Source organism: Thermothelomyces heterothallicus (genome assembly GCF_042370625.1).
Source record: "Thermothelomyces heterothallicus CBS 202.75 unplaced genomic scaffold P884_scaffold_1, whole genome shotgun sequence".
Classification (NCBI taxonomy): domain Eukaryota; kingdom Fungi; phylum Ascomycota; class Sordariomycetes; order Sordariales; family Chaetomiaceae; genus Thermothelomyces; species Thermothelomyces heterothallicus.
Window position 1 is genome coordinate 2,466,217 of NW_027192562.1, and position 21,146 is coordinate 2,487,362.

Sequence of the window (21,146 nt, forward strand, 5' to 3'; positions counted from 1 at the left end):
GGGGGGGGGCGCCATCGTCCCTTGGCCCTGCTCTAAACGTCAACATTCAACCGCAGCACCCTGACCGCATTCCCGCCCATGACCATCGCCGCCTGCTCACTCCCATCCCCAAGGGCCTTGTTTACGGCTTCCGCATTCAGGCTGACGCTCTCCCACTCCCCTTCCGCGTCTGCCCCCTCCCCAACAGGCGGAAAGAACGGATGGTCCGTCCCGAACATCAACCTCTCCGCCCCGCCACTGGCCTCTGCCGCAGCTTTTAGGCCCACCTCGCTATAGATGACAGCGTCCAGATAGATCTGCTCCCTCAGCACCTCCCACACCGTCCTCCTCCTCCTCTTCTCCGCTCCCGCCCCCGCGTGGTTCTTCCCGACGAGCGCCGCGTCGTGCGCGACACAGCTCTCCAGCCTGCCCGCCAAGAAGGGCAGCGTCCCCCCGGAGTGCGCCAGGATCATCTCCAGCCGGGGCACGGCGTCGAACACGCCGGCCAGGAACATGCGCGCTACGGCGACCGTCGTCTCCATCGGGAACCCCAGCGCCAGCGGCAGCACGTGGCCGTACTCCCCGGACGCGGAGCGCGGGCCGAACACGGCGTTGGGCAGGCCGTAGTGCGGGTGCAGGAAGACGGGCAGGCCGGCGTCGGCGAGGGCGCGCAGGACGGGCAGCAGGGCCGGGTCGTCCATCCCGCCGCCGCCGCCGCCGCCGCCGGCGGCGAGACCGCCCGTGCCGAGGACGACGCCGCGGCAGTGGGGCAGGGCGGCCAGGTGGGCCACCGACTCGAGGATGGCGGGCGGGGGCGCGGTGAGGGGCAGGGTGCCGAAGAAGAAGAGCCTGCCCGGGTGGGCGGCGCACATGGCCTCGAACGAGTCGTTGATGCGGCGGGCCGTGCGCCCGGCCTCTTCCGTGGCGGGCAGGAAGTCCAGCCAGGGGTTGGCGAGCGAGAGGACCGAGGTGTCGATCCCGTGGCGCGCCATGAAGGCGAGCTTGGCGGGGAGCGAGGTGAAGTGCTTGGTCAGCGGGCGGCCGGGGAGGGGCGCGCCCGGGTCGGCCAGGGCGCGCTCGAGGGAAGGGATCTCGGATTCGAGCAGGATGAGGCGCGGATCGGGGGAGGAGGAGGGGAAAGTGCGCACGAGGGGGATGGTGGTGCGCGAGGAGAGTAGTTCGACGTACTCGGGGGGGTACATGTGCGTGTGGATGTCGACAACGCGATGTTTGGAAGAGTGGTCGTCCATTTTTGGTGGCCACGCGTATGTATGTAGTCGAGAGGGCGCCTTCTCAAGTAGTCGAACTCTCGTTCGATCAACGGCTACGGGATGAGTTATGATCGCACTTATGTATATTAAGTAGAGTTTGATTTGGCTGAGCTGAGACTACACAATGCGGATAGTGCAAGTACGTTCTAGGGTAAATGCACATGCCCTATAGTAGAGAATATGGGACCAAGCAACGCAGGATCCGGGAACGCCAAGCAAGCCAAGCCCGCGGGCACCCCGCACCTTCAGCTCCACTTGCCGCGCTCGGCCCACTTGGCGAGGCCCCAAGTCGATCATGACAGGGGTCTTATCAGTGTAAGAGCAGGGGTTGAAGGCGGCTTATCAAAAACTGAAGTCGGAGGTTAGACCAGAGGAGGAATGTGGTCTGCTATCATGCGCCGTTGAGAGAGCTCCCCGTGGGATAAGCCTAGCACCAGTGATAGAACATGAAGAGTTAGGCCGGTTTAGTGCCTGGACATCGCCTCGGCTTTCAATCCCAAGAATGGTGGGAGGGAGGGAAAGTCCAAGTTGACTTCCCAGCAGAGGGGGCGGCCGCATGCGGGGTGAGTTGCAGGTGACGTTGTTGAGGTCTCGGAATTGGCAGCAGCCAAGTGCGCTCCTTCCAGCTAGACTTGCGTGGTACGGAGTACTGCGCATCACTGATTGTTTGATAGGTAGGTATGCACAGTGCCCCTCTCAGATTTAAGGTACCAAATAGCCTCGGGTAGGTGCCATCCTTGAACTTCCATACCTGTGTGTCGCAGACGGGGCAATAGCAATCAGCCGCCTGCTTCTTCTTTTTCGTAGAACTCGGTCGCCCGTATACAGGTCGGATCAAATCAAATATGGAGAAAGCGGCGGTGCAACAGGATGGGCTTCTCATCCCGGTAAGCACTCGCCCATTTTCAGCTGTCCACCCAGGCCCGGCCTAGCTCATCACCTCTCGCGCTGCAGCTCATCGACTTCTCCAAATTCCTCAACGGCTCCCCCTCCCAAAAGGCCGATACAGCCAAGGCCATCCTCGCCGGCTTCCAGACAGCGGGGTTCATCTACCTGTCCAACATTCCGATCTCCGCTTCCACCGTCACTCAGGCCTTCGATACGTCGGCCAAGTTCTTCCGCCTTCCCGACTCGGTCAAGGAGTCGCTCTCGTGGACCACGCCCGAAGCCAACCGCGGCTACTCCGCCCCCGGGCGCGAGAAAGTTACGCAGCTGAAAAGCGCGGCCGACGTTTCGGCCCTGCGCACCTCCATTCCCGACATCAAGGAAACCTTTGAGATTGGCCGGGACGACGAACCGGCCTACCCGAACCGCTGGCCGCCCGAGTCCGACCCCGAGTCCGGTTCCGGGCCCGCCCACGGCGAGATTACCGGCTTCAGGCAGATCATGACCTCCTTCTTCGACGCCCTCTCAGAGCTCCACACCTCAGTCATGCGGGCCATCGCCCTGGGCATGGACCTGCCTGAGACGTTCTTTGACCGCTTCGTCTGCGACCGCGACAACACCCTCCGCCTGCTGCACTACCCGGCCGTGCGCAAGGAGCTGTTCCAGATCAGCCCGGGCCAGGTCAGGGCTGGGGAACATTCAGACTACGGAACGCTCACGTTTCTCTTTCAGGACGACAGGGGCGGGCTGCAGGTGCAGAGCCCCAGCGGCAAGTTTATCGACGCCACGCCGATGGAGGGAACCTGCGTCGTGAACGCGGGGGACCTGCTGGCGCGGTGGAGCAACGACACGATCAAGAGCACGGTGCATCGGGTCGTTGAGCCGCCTAGGAAGGAAGGGGAGACACAGAATGGGGAGGTGTACCCGGACAGGTATAGCATCGCGTAAGTCTATGGCCTTGAGATGCGAGGAACAAAAAAAAGGGGGGGGGTGATGCTCCGCTGACGCTGCGCAGGTTCTTTTGCAACCCCAACTTCAAGGACTACATCGAGGCTATCCCAGGAACTTATGTCACCGAAGCCGACAAAAAGTATGAGGGCATCACCAGTGGGGAGTATTTGGTACAGAGACTAAAGGCCACGTATTGATGTGGTCATGGAGGCAGGACTTATCCTGCTTCGTTCGGTTTTGTTCCTGGGTGCAGTCCCCGTCATGCTTCTGCCATATATTGAGCTGCTTGATGTCCGACTTGTGGCTCCCTTTATTGCCATTCGATATGTCTCCTGCATCTTGCCTGGGCTGGGCAACACTGAAGACAGATTTAAAAACGCAATTTTGACCGTTGATCAACTTTCATAACCACACGACCGCTTTTTGAAACAGACACTGCTGGCCTTCGGTATGGAGTGTAGATGTCCACTTGGGAATGCGTTGGTGCCGTAATCCGTACTGTAGTTACGGACAGTATTGATTCATTGCCCAAGGGGGTTAGCCTACCACAGTAGTGTACCAGGCACGCACCTTGGATCCATCGAATGGATACCTGCATTTCAACGGCTGGCCCCACTAATTACAAGTCGTGTAAACTTTAGTTACCGGAGTATCCATTCAGATCTCTCCCACCTTTAGCGTCGACGCAAACTTGCACTCTACAACCAACTGCCGGCAACAAGACGAGACGATGGCCGACCAAGACCTCATCGCGTACGCGCGCGACGCTGCCAGCAGGGGAGACGACCTGTTCGCGCTTCTCGCCACCGACGCAACAGCCTCGGAATCCGACATACGCCGCGCGTTCCGGCGCAAGGCGCTGACGGCGCACCCGGACAAGGCCGGCGACGCCTACGACCCGGCCCTGTACGAGCGGCTCGAGCGCGCCCGCGATGTGCTGCTCAACCCGGAGGCCCGCGAGGCCTACGACAGCGGCATGCGCGCCGCGCTCCAGAAGAAGATGCACCTGGAGCAGATGAACGAGAAGCGCCGGCGCCTGGTCGAGGACCTCGAGCGCCGCGAGGCCGAGGCCAAGCGCGCCAGGACGGCGGAAGCCCAGCCGCAGGCCCTCGACGCCGAGCGCCGCGCCATGGCCGCGCGGGGGCGAGCCAAGATGGAGGAGATGCGGCGGTTACGGGCGGAGGCCGAGGCGCGGGAGCGGTTGGCGCGGGAGAAGGAGGAGAGGACCGGCGCGCCATCGGGCGCGACAGCTGCGGAGAAGCCGGAGACGGCAGGAACTTCTCAGAACGACAACCACAACAACGACGACGACGACGACTACGACGAGCGGATCGCGGAGCTCGAGAGGCGGCTGAAGGAGGCACAACAGCGCAAGGCCGAGAAGAAGCAGCGCAAAGAGGAGCGGAGAGCCGAGAGGAAAGGGAGAAAGGAAAAACAGGCAGCAGCGACGACGCCGCCGCTGGCTCCCGGAGGATCTCCTCCCCCTCCGGAGAGGAGCATTCCGGACAACACCACCACCACCACCAACAACAACAACAACCCTCCTCCTCCACCTCCTCCACCCTCCGCCGCTGAACCACAGGCTGACCAAGACAAGGTGCCGGCCGGGCCCCAGCCGGATGCTAGCGATCCGCCCAAGGCGAGCGACCGCTTCGCGTCGACACTAGCGAGGCTGCGCGCCGCCCAAGCGAAAAAGGAGGAGGAGAAGAGACGCAAAGCCGAGGAAGCGGCGGCGGCGGCGGCGGCCACGACGACCACGGCGCAGGAGAACCGTCGGAGCGACATGGAGCGACGCAACGATTAGAGAACTTATGATACCCAGTTGTTAGATATAAAACATGAAAAATTTCAATGTTTCTGCTGCTCCGTTTGCAAACAACGACCAGTCTGATGGGAATAGCAGGTTTCTCACAACACAAACCCACGAGGCGGTTATATTCCCATCGACCCAAAATAGACACCCGCCCGAGTCGAGCTTTATTTCTAATACTCGCTCTTCAGGGCCCTGCCGCTTATCGCTCAACGCAATCAAAGGGATCAGGAACCATTTCCGGCGTGGGATGGGGTGGCCCCGAATCAGCGATGTCAAGTTTTGTGTCTTCAGTCTTGAATAAAAACCCCGACCGTTACGTCTCGACTCTCAAGTTACTATTAGTATACGATTGCTATCGTTACATGCACCAAGCCACCCGCCTAACCGACCCCAAAAGATTGCCCGCTTATTTTATACATTGCCTCGATGCCGCTCCTTGTCCGCCAACCCCTTCCTCAACCAGTCCGGCACGAGCGCCTTGATCCTCACCTTGGGCGCCGCCGTCTCGTTCCCGTTCCCGCCGTCCCCGCCGTCCCCGCCGTCGCTGCCGTCGCCTCCCAGGCCGACGACGAACTCGTCGGCCTCGGCAAAGGCCGGCCCGCCCGTCTCGCCGGGCAGTGCGACGTCGGTCATGATCTCGAGTCGGCACAGGGCGAGGCCGACGTTGCCGACGCCGCGCAGCCACTTGCCCGCGCTCCGCCCCTTCCTGCCAACCCGGCCGATGCTCGCCTCCGGGGGGACCATGTCGGCGCTCAGGCCGGGTGCGATCTCGGGGCGGTAGAAGGAGTAGGAGTCGGAGGAGGTTGTGGTTGTTATTTCCGGCGCGCTACCGCCGCCGTCGCGGTCGGGGTACAGGAGGCAGGGCAGGACGCGCTTGCGGACGACGCCGCGGTGCTCGGTGCGGATGGTCAACTCCTGGCCGACGTAGCAGCCCTTGCGGAAGTCGACGGCGCCCGTCAGGTCCAGGTTGCTCTCGTGCGGCAGGGCCTGGCCGTGCAGGAGCTCGGCCTGGCCCTCGGGGACGCCGTGCAGGTACCGGCGGAGGGTGTAGGCGGCCTCCGAGAGGAGGGGGAACCGGCCGTCCGCCGCGATCTGCGGGAGCGGGGAAGAAGAAGAAGAAATAGAAGACGAGGAGGAGGAGGGGGGAGAGAAGGTGAGGATGCGGTGGCCTAGGTTCGGGGCGCGAGTGTCGGGAGCGGTGATGATTGTCGTTGTCGGCGACGACGACGACGACGACGAAGAAGAAGAAGTAAGAGTGGTGATGGGAGACGGGCTGGCGCTGTTGTCGTCCCAGGCGTGCCAGACGCGTCCCTCACCGTCGTCCAGCACGCGGATGTCGAACTTTGCGCGCAGCTTGTACCGCTTGATGTGCTTCTGCAGGCGGTCGGCCTCGGCGGCGTCGACCTCGACCAGCCAGCTGTGGCCGGGCGGGTGGGAGGTGTCGCGCAGGTCGCGGTAGATGAAGACGTCGTGGAGGATGCGGCCCTGGGCGGTCAGGAAGGCGGCGTAGAAGCCGGAGTCGGTACGGATGTGCTCGCTGGTGGGGCTGGGTCCGGCGTAGCCCGGGGTCAGGTTCGCCGTGATGACGCCCTGGAGATACTTTGCCGCGTCCGGGCCCGAGATCGAGATGAGCTTGCGGGACGTCAGCTCTACGAGACCGGCCTGCGACGGACTAGAGGGGGCGGCATGCCGGGGCGCGGAGCGAGAGAAGGCGCGGCGCTGGTGGACGGGCAGCCGGGTGAGGCAGGTGAGACGGGAGCGGCAGGCGCGAGATGCCGGATTACGAGTCACGGCGGCCGCGGCAGCTGCGGCGGCACCGGCCGAGGCCAGAACCATCCGCGATGAGCGCATGCTTGTTGTGTTTAGGAGTGCCTCTGCCTCGGCCGCTGCCCCAGTCAATTGTTTCGGAACACAAGGGTTTCGCACTTTGGCTGTGCTTGGTATCAAAGCTTCGTTTTCGACGCAGAATTCCGCGGATTCCGGTGACGTCGATGCGCTCGCTCCGTCGGCAGCGGCAATTTTGCCGATCGGCAAGCGGGACTTTCTCAGGCCGAGGGGCATGTGGCCAGTGCGTCATCAGCCTTGTGGGTCCGGCAATTACGCGGCTGTTAACGGTTAGGAAGGAACGAAGGGCGGAATACGGAGTACGGATACTACTCCGTACTACGGACAGATGGACCCTGATTATGGTACGATATGTAATCCGTATACACAGTATTCCGCGCAACACACAACGCCGTATTCCGCGGTGATTCATACGCCACCTAGCTCGTGGGATTTCGGTGGTCCGGAACACAGCACATCTACCTCACCCAGGGTATTAGCACTCTGGACCGCGCACTATTCCACTATACTGCACGACCAATGTATCAACATAGATTGGCCACGGTTTTGTCGTTTGTCCGTAATTTAAACTAAACGAACTCGAGGAAAACTATGAAGTACCAGGATTGTTTGTTATCCTCCCATTGGAGCCTACACCGCAATCCGATTCGCGCTTGCCGTATACATACAGAGTACGGATTAATTAATTATTACTTTCTCATGTAGCCTTGGGGTTTCTTTCCCGACTGCGCGTAAGGCGACTAATCAACGGCGCCCGCACTTGTCGCACTGCGGCCGAGAAAACGGTCCCGAGAGATCTTCGATCGGCACACTTCTATGGACCGGCAAATCTGTTTCTAGTGCCCCATTCTCTCAGCCCGCTTTCGAGCTAATACCATCCATCCATTCCATCACTCACAACCGGATGTTGAGTGCTACCTCTCCCTTTCCAGATCGTTGGATGTGCACTATGCAGGGATACTGCCATTATGCTACTCCGTACCTCCCTGCTCTTAGGTCAGCATTTCAAATCACTTTTGGAGCCCAAGTTCGATGTTGAATGCAAATGGCGATTCAATTAGGCTGCAGCTTTCTCTTTCAGAACATCCATGCAGCTGATCCGGTAATCCGCCTCCACCACACCACCGCCGGTACCTGCAGGTACCTCAGCCTCGACCGAGGAGGTGTGAGTAAAACAGAAGTTGAACCGGGTTTGGAACAACGTCTTCGGCCCTCCTGTCGACGTTCCTTCCGCGCTGCCGCAGACAGCGCATCGTACACGTAGGACAGATTACCGTCCACCCGACTTGGCGACAGAGACACTCCTGATGAGGCTCAAAACAGGCCCCCTGTGGAATAGGGGGTGCTCTGGGTTTCACGCTTTGCAGGCCCGGTACTTCAACATAAACGAAGGCGAGGCAACTGAGACTCGGATGGGAAGCGAGGGGGAGAGAAGAGGGAAGCGTGGCAACAATGATCAAGTCAACCCGTCATGGCTTTTTGTGAAGGGACGCCAACCGATGTCTCCCACATCGTGCTCCAAAACCCCTGGCCAGTCTTGATAGTGGTAACAAGTTGCTCATATCATCGAGAATAATGACAGCAGACACTCGATAGGCAGAGATATCGTGCCGTCTGAATGCATCCCCCCACCCCCCCAACACCTCCCATCTCGGAACTGCAAGAGATGGTTTCGGGGGCAAATTAGTTCATAGTCCGTTATCTGAAAGTGGGGACTGAGGGAACTTGGTTGCGAGGGTTAGGGGTGCCAAGTTCGTGCTGCAAGGACGAGCACCCAGAATGTGCAGGCGCCCACCGCCGGTTGCAGCGACCCCTTGCCGAGAGCGTGCAGGCGGTGAAGCGAGAAGGGTCGGTGTATGTACGGATCCGTACATACGGATTACAGAATGGACAAACAGATAGGGGCCAACAAAGAAAGCAAGGCGGTGCTCTGGTCTCGTCTACACTGGTCTCCAGCGTTTTGTCTCGTCCTTGCGGCGCGAGTGCAATGCTAAACTGACACATGCATCAGATCGACAAGCGACGATCTGGCAGACCCGTCTGTTGGTAGCAACTTGGAGAGGGCACTTGAAACTGTCAATCCAACTTACACTGATCAAACGGGCCCGAATGACTCGACCCAGCATCGAGGGATCTCGGCACCGTCTCGGCCTCGCGAATCGAACGCCGCCGGGGGTAGCCCCCCACTTGCAAGAAAAAAAAAAGGCCCGCGACACCAACAAAAAGCCAAGGTGCGTGCGTGACATGACGAGATGCCGTGATGAATCAGCTGCACATGCAACACCAACACACAGTCAGGTCACGCTGTCTACCACCCCCGCCCCAAAGCCCAACACACACGACAAAAAGCACACGTAACCTCGCATATCAACCCGACGATAATCGAGCTTCGCACAGGGCGGGCAGTGTTGCTGCAACTTGGAATCATATCACCGCCTCCCTGGCACATCCACGTAAGTCCTAAGACCTACCTGAGCGATTACCACACAGTCACGTAGGACCAGGCACAAATGCACTGCCCTACACTACATCCGGCCTTGCTCTACGCTGAGAATTTCTTGCAGGTATCCGTTGGTGAGATTGCGCACCTTAACGGTCAATTACCCAAAAAGGTAGGAGTTAAGCGAGCGACGGCCGAGGAGAGACGGGGGCAAAAAAATGAAACGCATCGGCCGGCTTTCGTTCGCCTAGTGTAAAGCCCGAAATGCGGAGGTAACGACCCCCCTAACTCCTTGCTTGGTCACCCGGACACCCACACCCCCGTGTTTTGTAACCGGGTTTTCCTTCCCAAAAGAACGGAAGAAAAAAATCCCACAATGCCCGGTCCCAAAGAGTAGCCGGGAAAAAAAACCCTCCTTTGCTCCGACTCCGTGTCCCCCCCGCCATGTGACACTTCACAAGCCAGCTTGTTTGGTGCTGCTCTGTGATGAGCCCTACCAATGGAGGTCAGGCACCGAGGAGGAGAGAAAGAGAGCGATAGGGAGAGAAAGAAACGGGCGCCATGTGTGTGATTGCGCCCCCGCCCTCCTCATCAGGCACTGCCAAATGGCGGACAGATTACATGCAACAGTTTGACAACTTCATCAAGTCCCATAGTCGTGCTGTACATACATACGCCAATTAATAAAACAACATAGCCTGGGACTTTATGTCTGCCTAAAAGCCGAAAGTGAGCTGAGTGAGCTGAGAGCCAACGGCCACCTCTCCACTCCCCACACCGACCAGCCAGCGCAGAACCCAAACAGCAAGCTTCCCTGACAGTTACCTAGCGATACAGACACCCCCACCCTTTTGGGAGGGGGGGTGTAAGTGCAAAGCAAATCTACACTAGGCGAGATGCATCCCAAGACCCACTTATGTTTGTGAATCATACCGCCGCCTCGGAACCGATCTCCTCCCAGCTTGCTTCGAGCGTTCCGCCACGCCGCCAATCTTGCACACCATCGTCAGGGCGGGACGCCGCGAGAAAAGGGATCCGTAACCGGCGGGGGAAAGGAGGGTGGGAGAAAGTCTTGGCTGACTCGCACTCTTTCTTTCGACGAGGAGGCAAACGATGGAAGACGATGCACGAAGGGTTTAACCTTGGTAGGAGAGATCGGATGGATAAGCTGGGGTATGATGTCAATTGGAAGCTCGCTTCATTAGGGGTTCGCCAAGTGGCCACGCATTTCCTGTTAGGGCGAGTTGATTCATCAGCCAAGTTGTGTAATCGTGGGGAGAGCACCAAGAAAATTGTTTCTGGATCATGCTTTCGTTTTGAATCTTCATCTCTGTTGCTATCCTAGAGGCGGCGCCGTTGTCGGCCGTCTAGCCTAAGCTGAAGCTCTGCGCTTCCCACTCGACCTCGACCCACGCTTTGCGTAGCTGGGAGCGGGGAGCTCTTAGCTCGTAAGAAAATGTGGTGTATGTCTGTGTGACTCCATCGACCAGTCGAAGGGTGAAAAGAAAGCCGCGTGTACAGGTCCACGAAGATCCTCCTCAGTTTCCAACACCATTATGTCAGGTATTGAGTGGTGTGTAAGAGATGCAATGAAACCCGATGATCTAATAACCCAACCCAACATTCCAAAGAAAAAGAGTTTTGCTTTTTTTTCGCTTCCGATATGTGGTATCATTCGAACGCCGACCCATGCAGAAGGAAGAAACAGACAGAACCATGAAAAAAAAAGAAAGGACGACTCAGTAGACTGATATCGCCGAGATGAGCCTCGCCTGGTTACGTGGCGGCAGGTAGTAGCCCTCCTCGTAGAAGGCGGCCTTGTCTCCTTGGTCTATTGTCGTTGGTGTGTCTGTGCTCTCCTTCTGCGACCCCTCGAATGTAGGTATGAGAGGTGTAGGTGGTGATGGTGGCATCGACTCGTCTTCTATTGAGTCGTCCGAGTCGTCCTCGAGTTCAGGAGGGTTGGATGACGACGCGGAATTTGATGGGGTCCGCCGCAGGGCGAGCTCGGCCAAGTCCTCCTCTTCGTCCTCGTCCATGCCATCGTCCTCATCCTCCTCCTCCGCGACGCTCGGTGGGTAGGCCGCCTTGTGTGGCAGCATAGTGTGTGAAGGTATCCTCGAGAGGGGAACGGCGTCCGCCATCTCGATGTCCTCATCGTCGTCAAAGTCAGAGTCCGAGTCCGAGTCCGAGTCCGAGTCCGTTTCGGACTCGGCGTCCTCGGCGCGCCAATCCTGCTCCGGCTCCTCCAAGATGGTGTCGGCCCATTGGATGCGCCTCTCCTCGCTGCTGGTGTGGGAGGCACCGCGGACTGACTGGTTGAACCACGACTCTTGTTCCCTCTCGGCGTCGGCGAGCTCAAGCATGAGCGAGTCGAGCAGGTTGGCGTGGCCCACGAGCAGGCGGAGGTTGTGGTCCGGGCGGGCAGCTTCCGAAGACAGCTTTGCCCTGGCCTTGTGGGCGAGGAAGTAGGTTTGTGCGATCGACATCTTCTTGTTTGCTCGGGGTCGGAAGGGAGAAGTGAGAGCTGCAGGGGATGCCGGCGATGAGCCCGCTAGCTTCGATGGTTGTGTGTTTCTGGGTACTGGAATGGGAAGAGGAGAAGGCATTTTGGCGGGCCTCGGGTTTCTCTAATAATTTGACGTGCTTGGGTGTGTTTTCTTATTATCGGTGAGTCAAGGCGAGCGAGCCGATTGCGGATAGCCGAGTTAGGCAGGCTCGCAGGGTTTTGGGGGCGTGTGAGTTGGGCCAGGTGGGGGGTGGGCCGAACAAGCGGTAGCCAGGACTGGGCAAGAACCATTCAGCGGTTCGTCGGGCTTGTGTGTCGGTCTGAGCGACTGTCGATACTTTCGATGAGCGAACAGCTCTTCAAGTAAAATCTCTCCAGGTGAAGACAAGTTTACGTGTCGCCTGGTTTGTGACTGAGGAGGAGGGCATGTGCCCGAGAAAAAGGGCGGCCAACGAGTCCTTTTGTAATCCTAGCTGTCTCTTGGTGTTCGGGACTTCCAAGACACCGCGGGTCACCAGAACCCGGCTTGCTGTATCATCCGCAGCAGCTGACAAAAACCGAGAATCCGATCTCCACCCCGGCCCGCCTTTTCGACCCTTTTTTATCTGCGCACAATTACCCTTGCAGGTTAGGGAAACGCGGTCTCGGCCACGCCCTGCGCCGCCCCTCCTCCAGCGCAAGGTAGTCGATACTGAGACGCGGCGGCGGTGAAGCACCGTTGGACATTGCACCTTTTTTTTTGTGCTCTGGCGCGTTTGGCCGCACTTTGACCCCTTGTGCAGGCCGACTTTGCCAGCCTGTCTGGTCTCAACACAAAACGCGATACGTATCACCAATTTTGGTGTGCTGTCCATCAACTCTCCCGTTGCAGCCAGAACGGACAGAGAGAGCCGAGCATGGGATCACTGGACCTCCCGTTTCGGCCAACGGCGAAACTCCTCTGGGGGAACGGGGTTAGGCTGAGACATAACTCCGTTCCCCCAGATGATTTCCTGGCAACGCAGCGCTGCGTCAGACTGATGGATGATGGATGGAATCCGCATTAGGTTAACCAACGCTAGGATAGCAACTAGCAACAGTTCCGTCCGACTCGGCTTAGTGTACCGGCATGCCTGCCATGGAGTTATTTAGGCTCACAATCTGGATTTGTCGGCGCAAGTGTACCGTAGCTCCGGGCGGGATGGTGGTTTATTCAGCAAACGCCGAGCACCCCGCATTATCGCAACTTTCGCTGAACTTTTGGTATCTTCTCGTCGCTTCTATACTAGTAAGGTTTTGTTGCCTTATGTAATCCCGTATTTCTCGTTTTGCTCAGCAGCCACCATGACATGCATTAGTAACACCACAGCGCCCTTCACTCTTCACTCTTGATAAGCTGGAATGATGTACTCATTCCCTGCATGCGATCCGCGCCCATCCCGCTTGTTTCGCACTCTGATTTCTAATTGCCCAAGATGGTAAGAGGCTTCAAGATTCCTGCGGCAAGAGCCATTTCTCCTCGACAATGCACGTCGCGGCTTCGGCTTGTCCAGTCAATCTGCTTCACTGGCTCGACGCGGCAACCGGCGTCGCAATCTCATCGCGGTCTCCGGCGGCTGATCTGTCAATACCTTGGAGACGTGCAACGACAGTTGACGCAATGCCACTCGTTTCTGTACCATTGAGCATACGCGACGGCATGACGGCAGCGACCAAGTAACCTAAGACAGCACAAACTGCATTAGCAAATCCTCTGTTTCGCGGCATCGCAACATGTCTGGTCCCCCAGACACTGCACCGCCTCTTTCGCGTTTAATCACTGGTCATCAAATGCGAACGAGCTCTCCGGGTGTGTGGACTTTGCAGGAACCGCGCGTCGGGTTCGGTTCGGTTCCGGCCGTAACACCGAATTGGAGCACCGCTTTTTGAGTCACTCTGCGCCGGGTGGGGGGGAAGGGAAATTGCGGGCTTGGGGATCGGAACGGAAGTGACCTGATTCGCCCGAATCCGTCCGTAGGGCTGATTACTCAACAGGCACCGGCGTGGTGGAAGCCACAACCACCACATCGCAAACGGGATTCGCACTCGTTCATCTCTTCTTCCCCAGTCTTTGGTTCCGCATGCGCTTACGGCGCAGTCCCAGCCACGAACAGTCTGTCGGAGCCGCAAATCGCAGCGTACGATGCACTGTAGCGCTTTTTGCCTACAGTACATACACACATAGTTACATGTAACTACGCTGACCGCATGAGCCTGCCCTCTGTGTCCGAGCAACGCGAGTGCAAATGTCACGTAGCATTCCAAGAATTCCGCTCTTCTTCTGGGGCCTGTTCTCAAACAAAACGGCAAACGGCGGCAAGGCCAAGGCGTGCGCAAACCCGGATCGCTGCATCAGCGTCCTTTTCCTTGGGCGAGCTGACGCAGCAAGCAGGGCACGGCACCAAGCCATCGCGAGACTGGCGAGATTACTTGGATATTCTGGCACCAAAGGGCTTGCCGGATGACGAATCAGCCTCGCACGCTGGCCAATCAGCTCATCGCAACTTTAATCAGTCTCCGTGGCTCGCCGGTCGCATTTGAGTGTTGCCTAGAGAATGCCTGGATTGTCGGGTTCGGGTACCCCGGCCATTGCTCCGTGCTCCGTGGAGAGGTTGTATCCGTATCCGTACTATTCCGTACTACTAATCGCTTGCCTGTTCAATGACCATCTGAAATACGAAATACGATAACCTCGCCGGTGCTTGTACACTAACGTTAATCCGTATAAGTTCATATACAGTAACTAGATGCCAAGAACTCCCGTGAGAGTCGATTATCGATAAGCCGCGTTATTTGGCGGGGAAACTCTCCGTTAGATTAAGTTCAGTTCTGTGCAACGTCCCTGAATGCCCTCAAAATCATGCAGCAACGAATTTTGAATGCGCGACAAAAAGAAGGTCGGGGATATTTCGGGGACATCACAACCATTGAAGTGGTTTCACAACTCCCGACCATGACAGGCTCCCGGTCAGTTCATCTGTGACAAGTTCTCGAACCTTCACTGAGAGAAATTTTGGGGATATCCCGCAGGCGGAGGAAGTCGGAGTACCCCAACTCGCTTCCCGCGAGCAAGCCCCACGGCCAGTAATTTTTTTGAGCCGTGTCCTTTTCTTCCGTTCTCGTCCGTCTTGTCTTGTGACCACGCAATGCCCGTCCCCTCGATGATCGACCGGCCCGGTGGTTTCTCGTGCCAGCCCGCGCGCGCGCTTTTCCAACGGACCACGCCAACAAACTTTGACGAATCTTGAATTGTGAAGATGAATCACGAGAACAACGTGGAACGGTGACCGGGCACAGCAGTGGAGATGCCCTCCGGAAGGTCCGCCTGGACCGTCGCATCATTTCTCGCCTCGTTGTTTCACTTCAGAAAGCAGAAGGTTCATCCCACAAATTCGCTGTGCCTTCGTAGTTCAATAATGATTTGAGTCACCAACGCCAGCCCCAGTAGCTCAACCTACGAGACTTCCGTAGCTCAGGGTAAAGGTGCAAGTGTCAAAGCAGCATTGGGTACTACAACTTGAAGCCAAATCAGCCAAACAATACGGCATGACCTCTTGCCGATGATTGCGAAGGGGTGAGTTATACCATTTTATTTCCCATTTTTCCTCTTGACCTTCGAGAGCCGAATCAATCGAGGATGTGATCCGTACATACAAGTGCCACACATACCTATGCATGGCCCGTCCCAGCCTCGACATTGAATAGAAGGAAAACCCTTTCTAATGAACCTGGCGTTGGCCAGGGCAAAGCCTGAGGCGAAAGCTGCTTCATCTACTCTTCCACATCCTCATAATTCCCTGCCAAAGACTCAAAATGGGTTTGCACGGAATGAAGCTGGCCATGGTCCTACCAAAGTATTGGAAACGTGTGATATCATGGGAGCCGATCACCGTATGAAGTGACCACCAACCAAAGTCCGTCTTTGCAACTCAACATATGAAGAAAATGAGCTGAAGTAAAATATTGTCGACCGAGCAGTGTAAACCATAAGCCCCTAGCATCGCACTGGAAGAGAGAAGAAGAATAACAGAAAGCAGAAAAAGAACGAACATCCAGCCCTCAACATGCAATGCGAACAATGAAACCCCTTTACCCCCCCCCGGCCCCCTAACCCAAAAACCCTTTGACTCCCCCATGCTTAACACCCACGTCTTCTGTACATACACCAAGCGAGAAGATCCGTGAATACCTCACCCGCGGTCGGGTGGCATCATCCTCACCGTCGCAAAACAAACCAGCGACGAGCCCCAGCCCACGCATTGCCGTCATGAGACATTATAGCGCGCCAAAACGCCCTGTAAATGATCGTAAGTGCGGAGAAATGATACCAAGATAAATGTAGGAAGACCTTTGAGAAAGGAGGTGGAACGTAGTAGTTGTCGTTAGGTTAGTAGTAGCAGCCGGGTAGCCAGCCAGCCCAGCAAAAAGAGGCCGTTACCGCGGACCGTACCAGAAACGCTCCCACTCGGCGGCCAACCAGCCGTACGGTTGCAGGTGCAGGTAGTTCTTGGTCACCCACAGCGCCAGCCCGCCCAGCACGCCGATTCCACCCAGCAGCTCGAGGGCGACCAGACCCTTGTGCCTCAGTTCGTCGGCCACTTCCAGCAGACCAAGCGGGTCCTGCTTGTGCCGCTGACTCTGCTGTTGTCGTTTCTGCTGCTGCTGCTGCTGATGATGATGATGATGACAATGATGATGAGAAGAATGATGGCAATAGTCCTCCTTCGCGTCCCCCTGCCCTGCCCTGCCCCTCCTCTGCCGCCGCGGCGCCCTCGTCCTCCCTTCCTCGTCCCTATCAGCATCGGCCGCCACTCCCAAACGAGACCGTGACCGTTCGGAAACGACCAGGCTGCCCAGGTCCCCGTCGCGCACGCACTCGCCCATGCGCTCGGCCAGCCACAGCGCCCGCTCCTTCCTGGCCAGGCTCGCGTACTCCTCCCGCTCCCGCGCGAGGCTCCTCTGCAGGTCGGCGGCCCAGTTGGCCAGGCGCACCTGCGCGAGGCGCTCTTCGCGCTGCGCGTGGTCGGCCAAGCGGGCGAGCGCGTACGAGTTGGACGCTCCCGCCTCCGACGTCCGCTGGAGGGAGAGGGAGAGGGAGAGGGGGGAGGCTTGGTGGTGGCGGGACAGAGACGGGGTCGAGAACAGAGAGGACGTGCGGGATTGGCCTGACGAGGCGCGCCACTGGACATATTTGCGTGCCACGGCGTGGCGGAGGCGGGCGACGCCGCCGGGGGAGAAGACGTCGGCCACGAGAGTGCAGAGTTCGGAGGGGGCCAGGGGCTGGACGTAGTCTGGCGACATGAGCAGGCTGGCATCCATCGTGTCGTGATCGGAACCGGTCGCGCTGGAGACGGCGTAGACGCCCTGCTTGTCCGCGTCTGTTGGGGATGACGGGAGGGAGAAGGAGAAGAGGCGGATGTCGGCTTCCTCGAGCTGGCCGTGAATCTGGGCTTTGCTGGCGGCGATCTGGTCGGCAGACATCAGGTCTGCCTGGGCAAGTAGGATGATGATGTTCGTGAAGGGAGAGAGTTGCCGAAGGTACTCAATGTCAACAGGTCGGAGGCCTGGGGAAAAAAATGTTAGCGAGAATCCCGACTCCTCCAGTCCCTTCTTCTTCAACAAGGATATGCGAGCATCTTACGGTTTGAAACCAAGTAGAACACGGCGTCAACCTGGACACCGCCTTCCCCACCCAGTAGGTTCAACAGGTCCCCGTCGCTCAGCGAGTTCGAGCTTATCCGCTGCAGATGAGCTTCGATATATTGCGATACGGGTGTTATCGTGTCCATTGACTGCGACGGGAGGTCAGCTCAGATAAACCACAGCCCCGTCTGGAGAGGGAAAGATGACCCACAGATGAGCCGCTCCCGTATCCCGGCGTGTCGACAAAGCAGATATTCCGATCCAGCACCGAGTCTCCCAGGCTCTTCCTCCGCCGCAGCACCCTGAGATCGTCCACCTCGGACCACCACTCCGGGTACGGCTTCGTGCTCGCGTAGATCTCGGTGATCTGGGTCGTTCCCTGCGCACTCTCCCTCGCAGACTGCCGCCTGCTGCCGGCCTTCTGTCTCGCGCTCCCGACTCCCCCGGCGGCGCCCGTCAGGCTGGACCTGCCCATCACCACCGACGACGACGAGGGGGAAGGGTTGATGGGGTCGACGTGCACGATGTGCTCGCACGACTGCACGATCGCCTTGATCAGCGACGTCTTGCCCACGCCGCTGTCGCCGGCGATCAGCACCTTGAGGCGGCCCATGCGCTTGCCATCGTCGGTGAAGGGCCGGCGGCTGGGCATTTTGATGCTGGGCATGATCAGCTGCGGGGCGCTGCCGCTGTCCACCATGGACGGCGAGATCTCGCAGCTCGTGTCGCCGCCGCCCGCGTCGTCGTCGTTACCCTGGATATTGCTGATGCCTCCCTCGTCAGCGCTACCGCCGCCATGTTGTTGCTGCTGCTGCTTCTCTGCATTCATGCCCTCCTGATCGCCGTTTCCGTTGTTGTTGTTGTTGTTGTTGTTGTTGTTGTCGTTGTCGTCGTCGTCTTCGACCGCGACGTCGCCGTCTCTCATGCTCGGCGGGCAGCTCGGGAGATCCTCCGATAAACAGAGCGAGTTGCGCCGCGAAGAGACGCTGCTGAGGGCCGAGGCCGGGCCGGAGGTACCCAAGAAGACCGGGGTGAGCGGCTGGGAGAGGCTTGGAGTGTCGGTGGAGCGGGGGAGAGGCGAAACGGGCCGCGAGAGGTCGTAGTCCTCTTGTCGGAGGGTGTCGAGGGTGGCCCCCTTGGAGGCAGGGGGTCGCGTTGTTGTGGCGGGCTCCTTGGTCCTTTCAAAGTCGAGATGCGACGGGATTCGGGGCTTGGAGTGCTCGGGGTGCTGCTCGGTATGCGGGACGGCCCCGTGTTCCTTTGCGCGTCGGGAAGGAATAGTCGGGCCTTGAGACGATGGGCCGACGGTGGACTCGTCGCCCAGAGTGAAGGTCATCTGGGGCGCGGCCGGGAGGCGGAAGGTCGAGAGCGGATCGGGATCGGAGGTGCGGGAACGCCCTGAAGCGTCGTCGCCAGTGAGCGGTCGCATCGTGGGCGGCTGCTACATGGAACCGGGTATGTAAAATTGCGGGGAATCCAAAGAGAGTCAAGTGGACTACTATGTAGACTAGTGTTGGAATGGGTTCAAGAATAAAAGAGAAATTCGAGGGATATGGCCGTGTCGCCCCGGTTCTGGGTCTGAAGTTCCTTTGCGTAGGTGAGAAATGGGAGTGTCAACGTCCGAGGAGGTTTGCATGTTCTGGTAGGGTCAGGTAATGGCAACGCACGAAACGCTGGGAAACGTCAGTTGGCATCGAGGTCACACTGACCCGATGGGTGAGGGGCAGTGACAAGGGGATGCCGCTTATCGCCCCACTCATTGCTTGTATCCGTATCAGCATCTGCGGCCCGTCAGTGCCCAGCCCAATGATGACATGCCATTGAGGTCTTGCAGCGGTGATCGGTCGTGTAAGCCCCGCCTTTCCCGCCTGTCGACCAGCCCAAACCGTACGGTACTATATGTATGTATATAGCATGCGAATACTTTACGCCTAAATATCTGCCCTACTCCGCAGTATCGAGCAGAAGGGCTGCGGTGGTTTTGATCTTCTTCCTTTTCCTTTCCATATACGTTTTAGAGCTAATGATGGCAACACACGGGGCCGGGCCTTGGTGATGCCCCTCATGATTACTGTGCGTTTCGGGTCTCAGATGTTTCGGCCCAGTCAGTACCTATATTAGGCCGGTAGTGTGGGTGATGGAAAGGGAGCGCGCTGCAGCTGCGCTCCGCTGTGGAGTCCCTGCGCTGCAGGTGCCGTTGCAACGGGTTTGCCGACCGCCAGCGAATCTTAAAAGTGTGCTGAGACTAACTACTGTGCTGCTTCGTCCACATGGTAAATAAGGTACTCCGTAAGGAAGGTCTTTTTATAATTTCAGGCAGGTCAGCTAGCTACTAGAAAAGATCAACACACCCTCTCTACCTTTGCGCTATATCTACCGACCTCTTCCCAATATTTTAGTTTTTTTTTTTTTTTTTCCCTTTTGACCAGACATCTTTGATGCTGGATATTTAGTAAGCTGTAACGGTAAGTACAGACATGTATGTATGTGCATACAATTATTCAGTTTACCTCACAAAGGAGGTAGAGCAAGCCTTGGCTATATTGGGAATTGGCCCAAGGAAAGCAAAAAAAGATGAGAGGGGGGAAGAGAAAAGAGAAGAAATAGATCCACCTACGGCGCGGGGAGCAATTGGGTGATCGGCCGGCACCGAGGCCCCCCTTTTCCGCCGTCGCCTCGCCTCGCGCCGCCCCGCCCCGCTCCGCTCACGAGCAGATCAGACCACCACCACCCTAGGTATCCTACCACCCGTGACCCCCTCGGGAACAATGGCTCACTCATATCTAGCCCGCTCTCTTTCCTCTTCCAGCCGTCTCATCCTTTCCTCCTCGGCCTCACCATCCGCCACTACGGCATCGCCCCCGACAATCACCTCCCCCCTCCTCCCCTTCCGCCGGCTGCTCTTACGCTCCTCGTCGCCGACGCCGACGCCGCCGCCGCCGCCGCCGCTGCCGCCATCGCGGCTCTCCCTCGACCTCTTCAGTCCGGACGCCCCGCCCGCGGCCGCAGCCAGGCCCGTCAGGCTGGCCATGCGACGCGTCTCGCGCAGGAGCCGCTCCCTGTCGCGCGCGGCCCGCTCCGCCGCGTGCACGTCTGTGGCACCCGTTGCGGGCGTGGCCGTGGCGAGGGAGGAGCGGCGGGTGCCGTCCACGGCTCCAGCTGCCGCCGCCGCCGCCGCCGCCGCCCTCGTCGTTCCCGCGCTGGCGGCGCCCTTGATCTCGAGGCCTAGGGCGCCACGGGAGCCGATCGAGGGGTGGCGTGGGTGTTGAGAGGATTCGGTGTTGTCGAGCGCCGAGGGGGGCTGTTCGTCCTCACCGTCCGCCGCGGTCGTCTTGCTGCTGCGGTGATGCCGGTCCTTGTCCTTCTCGCGGTCGCGCCGACTCTCTCTGTCCCTGTCCCTGTCCCTCTCCCGCTCGCGGTCACGGTCTCTGTCGCGATCGCGGTCTCGGTGGCGGTCTTTGCGATCCCTGTCCCGGTCCCTCTCACGATCTCGATCCCGATCCCGATCACGGTCTCGGTCCCGGTCCCTATCCCTGTCTCGGTCGCGGTCGCGGTCCCGGTCACGATCCCGAGTTCTGTCGCGCTCCTTTTCTCGGTCACGATCCCTATCCCGGTCCCGGTCGTGCTCCCGATCGCGATGTGACCGGTGGGACCGGTGGCGGTGGCCGTCGCGGTCCTTTTCGCGGTCTTTCTCGCGGTCTTTCTCGCGGTCCCTGTCACGGCGCTTCTCCGAGTCGCGCTCCTTCCGGCTGCTGCGGTAGCTCCGCCGGGAGTCGTCCGCGGGGGGGGACG

The 21,146-nt window shown here is 58.8% G+C and overlaps 7 protein-coding genes across 7 annotated transcripts; 2 read left to right on the forward strand and 5 right to left on the reverse strand.

Annotated features, from left to right (window-relative positions):
* Positions 1-32: 32 nt before the first annotated feature.
* On the reverse strand, positions 33-1,229 carry P884DRAFT_274320 (amidohydrolase; the record flags this gene model as incomplete). Its single annotated transcript, XM_069442703.1, has 1 exon — positions 33-1,229. The coding sequence occupies one exon, from the start codon at positions 1,227-1,229 to the stop codon at positions 33-35; it is 1,197 nt and encodes a 398-aa protein (XP_069302055.1).
* Positions 1,230-2,084: 855 nt separating this feature from the next.
* On the forward strand, positions 2,085-3,430 carry P884DRAFT_215479 (oxygenase). The gene is made up of 3 exons (XM_069439265.1): positions 2,085-2,137; positions 2,205-3,079; positions 3,151-3,430. The coding sequence occupies exons 1-3, from the start codon at positions 2,096-2,098 to the stop codon at positions 3,281-3,283; spliced, it is 1,050 nt and encodes a 349-aa protein (XP_069302056.1). The 5' UTR covers positions 2,085-2,095; the 3' UTR covers positions 3,284-3,430.
* A 338-nt stretch (positions 3,431-3,768) lies between these two features.
* Positions 3,769-4,946, forward strand: P884DRAFT_282031 (uncharacterized protein). The gene has a single exon (XM_069443575.1). The coding sequence runs from the start codon at positions 3,817-3,819 to the stop codon at positions 4,888-4,890; it is 1,074 nt and encodes a 357-aa protein (XP_069302057.1). The 5' UTR covers positions 3,769-3,816; the 3' UTR covers positions 4,891-4,946.
* Positions 4,947-5,087: 141 nt separating this feature from the next.
* P884DRAFT_254026 (uncharacterized protein) lies at positions 5,088-6,876 on the reverse strand. The gene has a single exon (XM_069440858.1). The coding sequence runs from the start codon at positions 6,748-6,750 to the stop codon at positions 5,311-5,313; it is 1,440 nt and encodes a 479-aa protein (XP_069302058.1). The 5' UTR covers positions 6,751-6,876; the 3' UTR covers positions 5,088-5,310.
* A 3,583-nt stretch (positions 6,877-10,459) lies between these two features.
* On the reverse strand, positions 10,460-10,975 carry P884DRAFT_254028 (uncharacterized protein). Its single transcript, XM_069440859.1, has one exon. The coding sequence runs from the start codon at positions 10,857-10,859 to the stop codon at positions 10,626-10,628; it is 234 nt and encodes a 77-aa protein (XP_069302059.1). The 5' UTR covers positions 10,860-10,975; the 3' UTR covers positions 10,460-10,625.
* Positions 10,838-11,766, reverse strand: P884DRAFT_254029 (uncharacterized protein). The gene has a single exon (XM_069440860.1). The coding sequence runs from the start codon at positions 11,671-11,673 to the stop codon at positions 10,924-10,926; it is 750 nt and encodes a 249-aa protein (XP_069302060.1). The 5' UTR covers positions 11,674-11,766; the 3' UTR covers positions 10,838-10,923.
* Positions 11,767-16,145: 4,379 nt separating this feature from the next.
* On the reverse strand, positions 16,146-18,783 carry P884DRAFT_266272 (Septin-domain-containing protein; the record flags this gene model as incomplete). The annotated part of the gene is made up of 3 exons (XM_069442016.1): positions 16,146-17,275; positions 17,353-17,503; positions 17,566-18,783. The coding sequence occupies 3 exons, from the start codon at positions 18,781-18,783 to the stop codon at positions 16,146-16,148; spliced, it is 2,499 nt and encodes an 832-aa protein (XP_069302061.1).
* Positions 18,784-21,146: the final 2,363 nt, after the last annotated feature.

Excerpts from the sequence above, each read along its gene's own strand:
- P884DRAFT_254026 (XM_069440858.1), bottom strand. The coding sequence starts at position 6,750 with ATGCGCTCATCGCGGATGGTTCTGGCCTCGGCCGGTGCCGCCGCAGCT.
- P884DRAFT_254029 (XM_069440860.1), bottom strand. The coding sequence starts at position 11,673 with ATGTCGATCGCACAAACCTACTTCCTCGCCCACAAGGCCAGGGCAAAG.
- P884DRAFT_254028 (XM_069440859.1), bottom strand. The coding sequence starts at position 10,859 with ATGATACCACATATCGGAAGCGAAAAAAAAGCAAAACTCTTTTTCTTT.
- P884DRAFT_215479 (XM_069439265.1), top strand. The coding sequence starts at position 2,096 with ATGGAGAAAGCGGCGGTGCAACAGGATGGGCTTCTCATCCCG. Across the intron at positions 2,138-2,204 it reads AGGATGGGCTTCTCATCCCG|CTCATCGACTTCTCCAAATT; the intron begins GTAAGCACTCGC and ends CTCGCGCTGCAG. Across the intron at positions 3,080-3,150 it reads CCGGACAGGTATAGCATCGC|GTTCTTTTGCAACCCCAACT; the intron begins GTAAGTCTATGG and ends GACGCTGCGCAG.
- P884DRAFT_282031 (XM_069443575.1), top strand. The coding sequence starts at position 3,817 with ATGGCCGACCAAGACCTCATCGCGTACGCGCGCGACGCTGCCAGCAGG.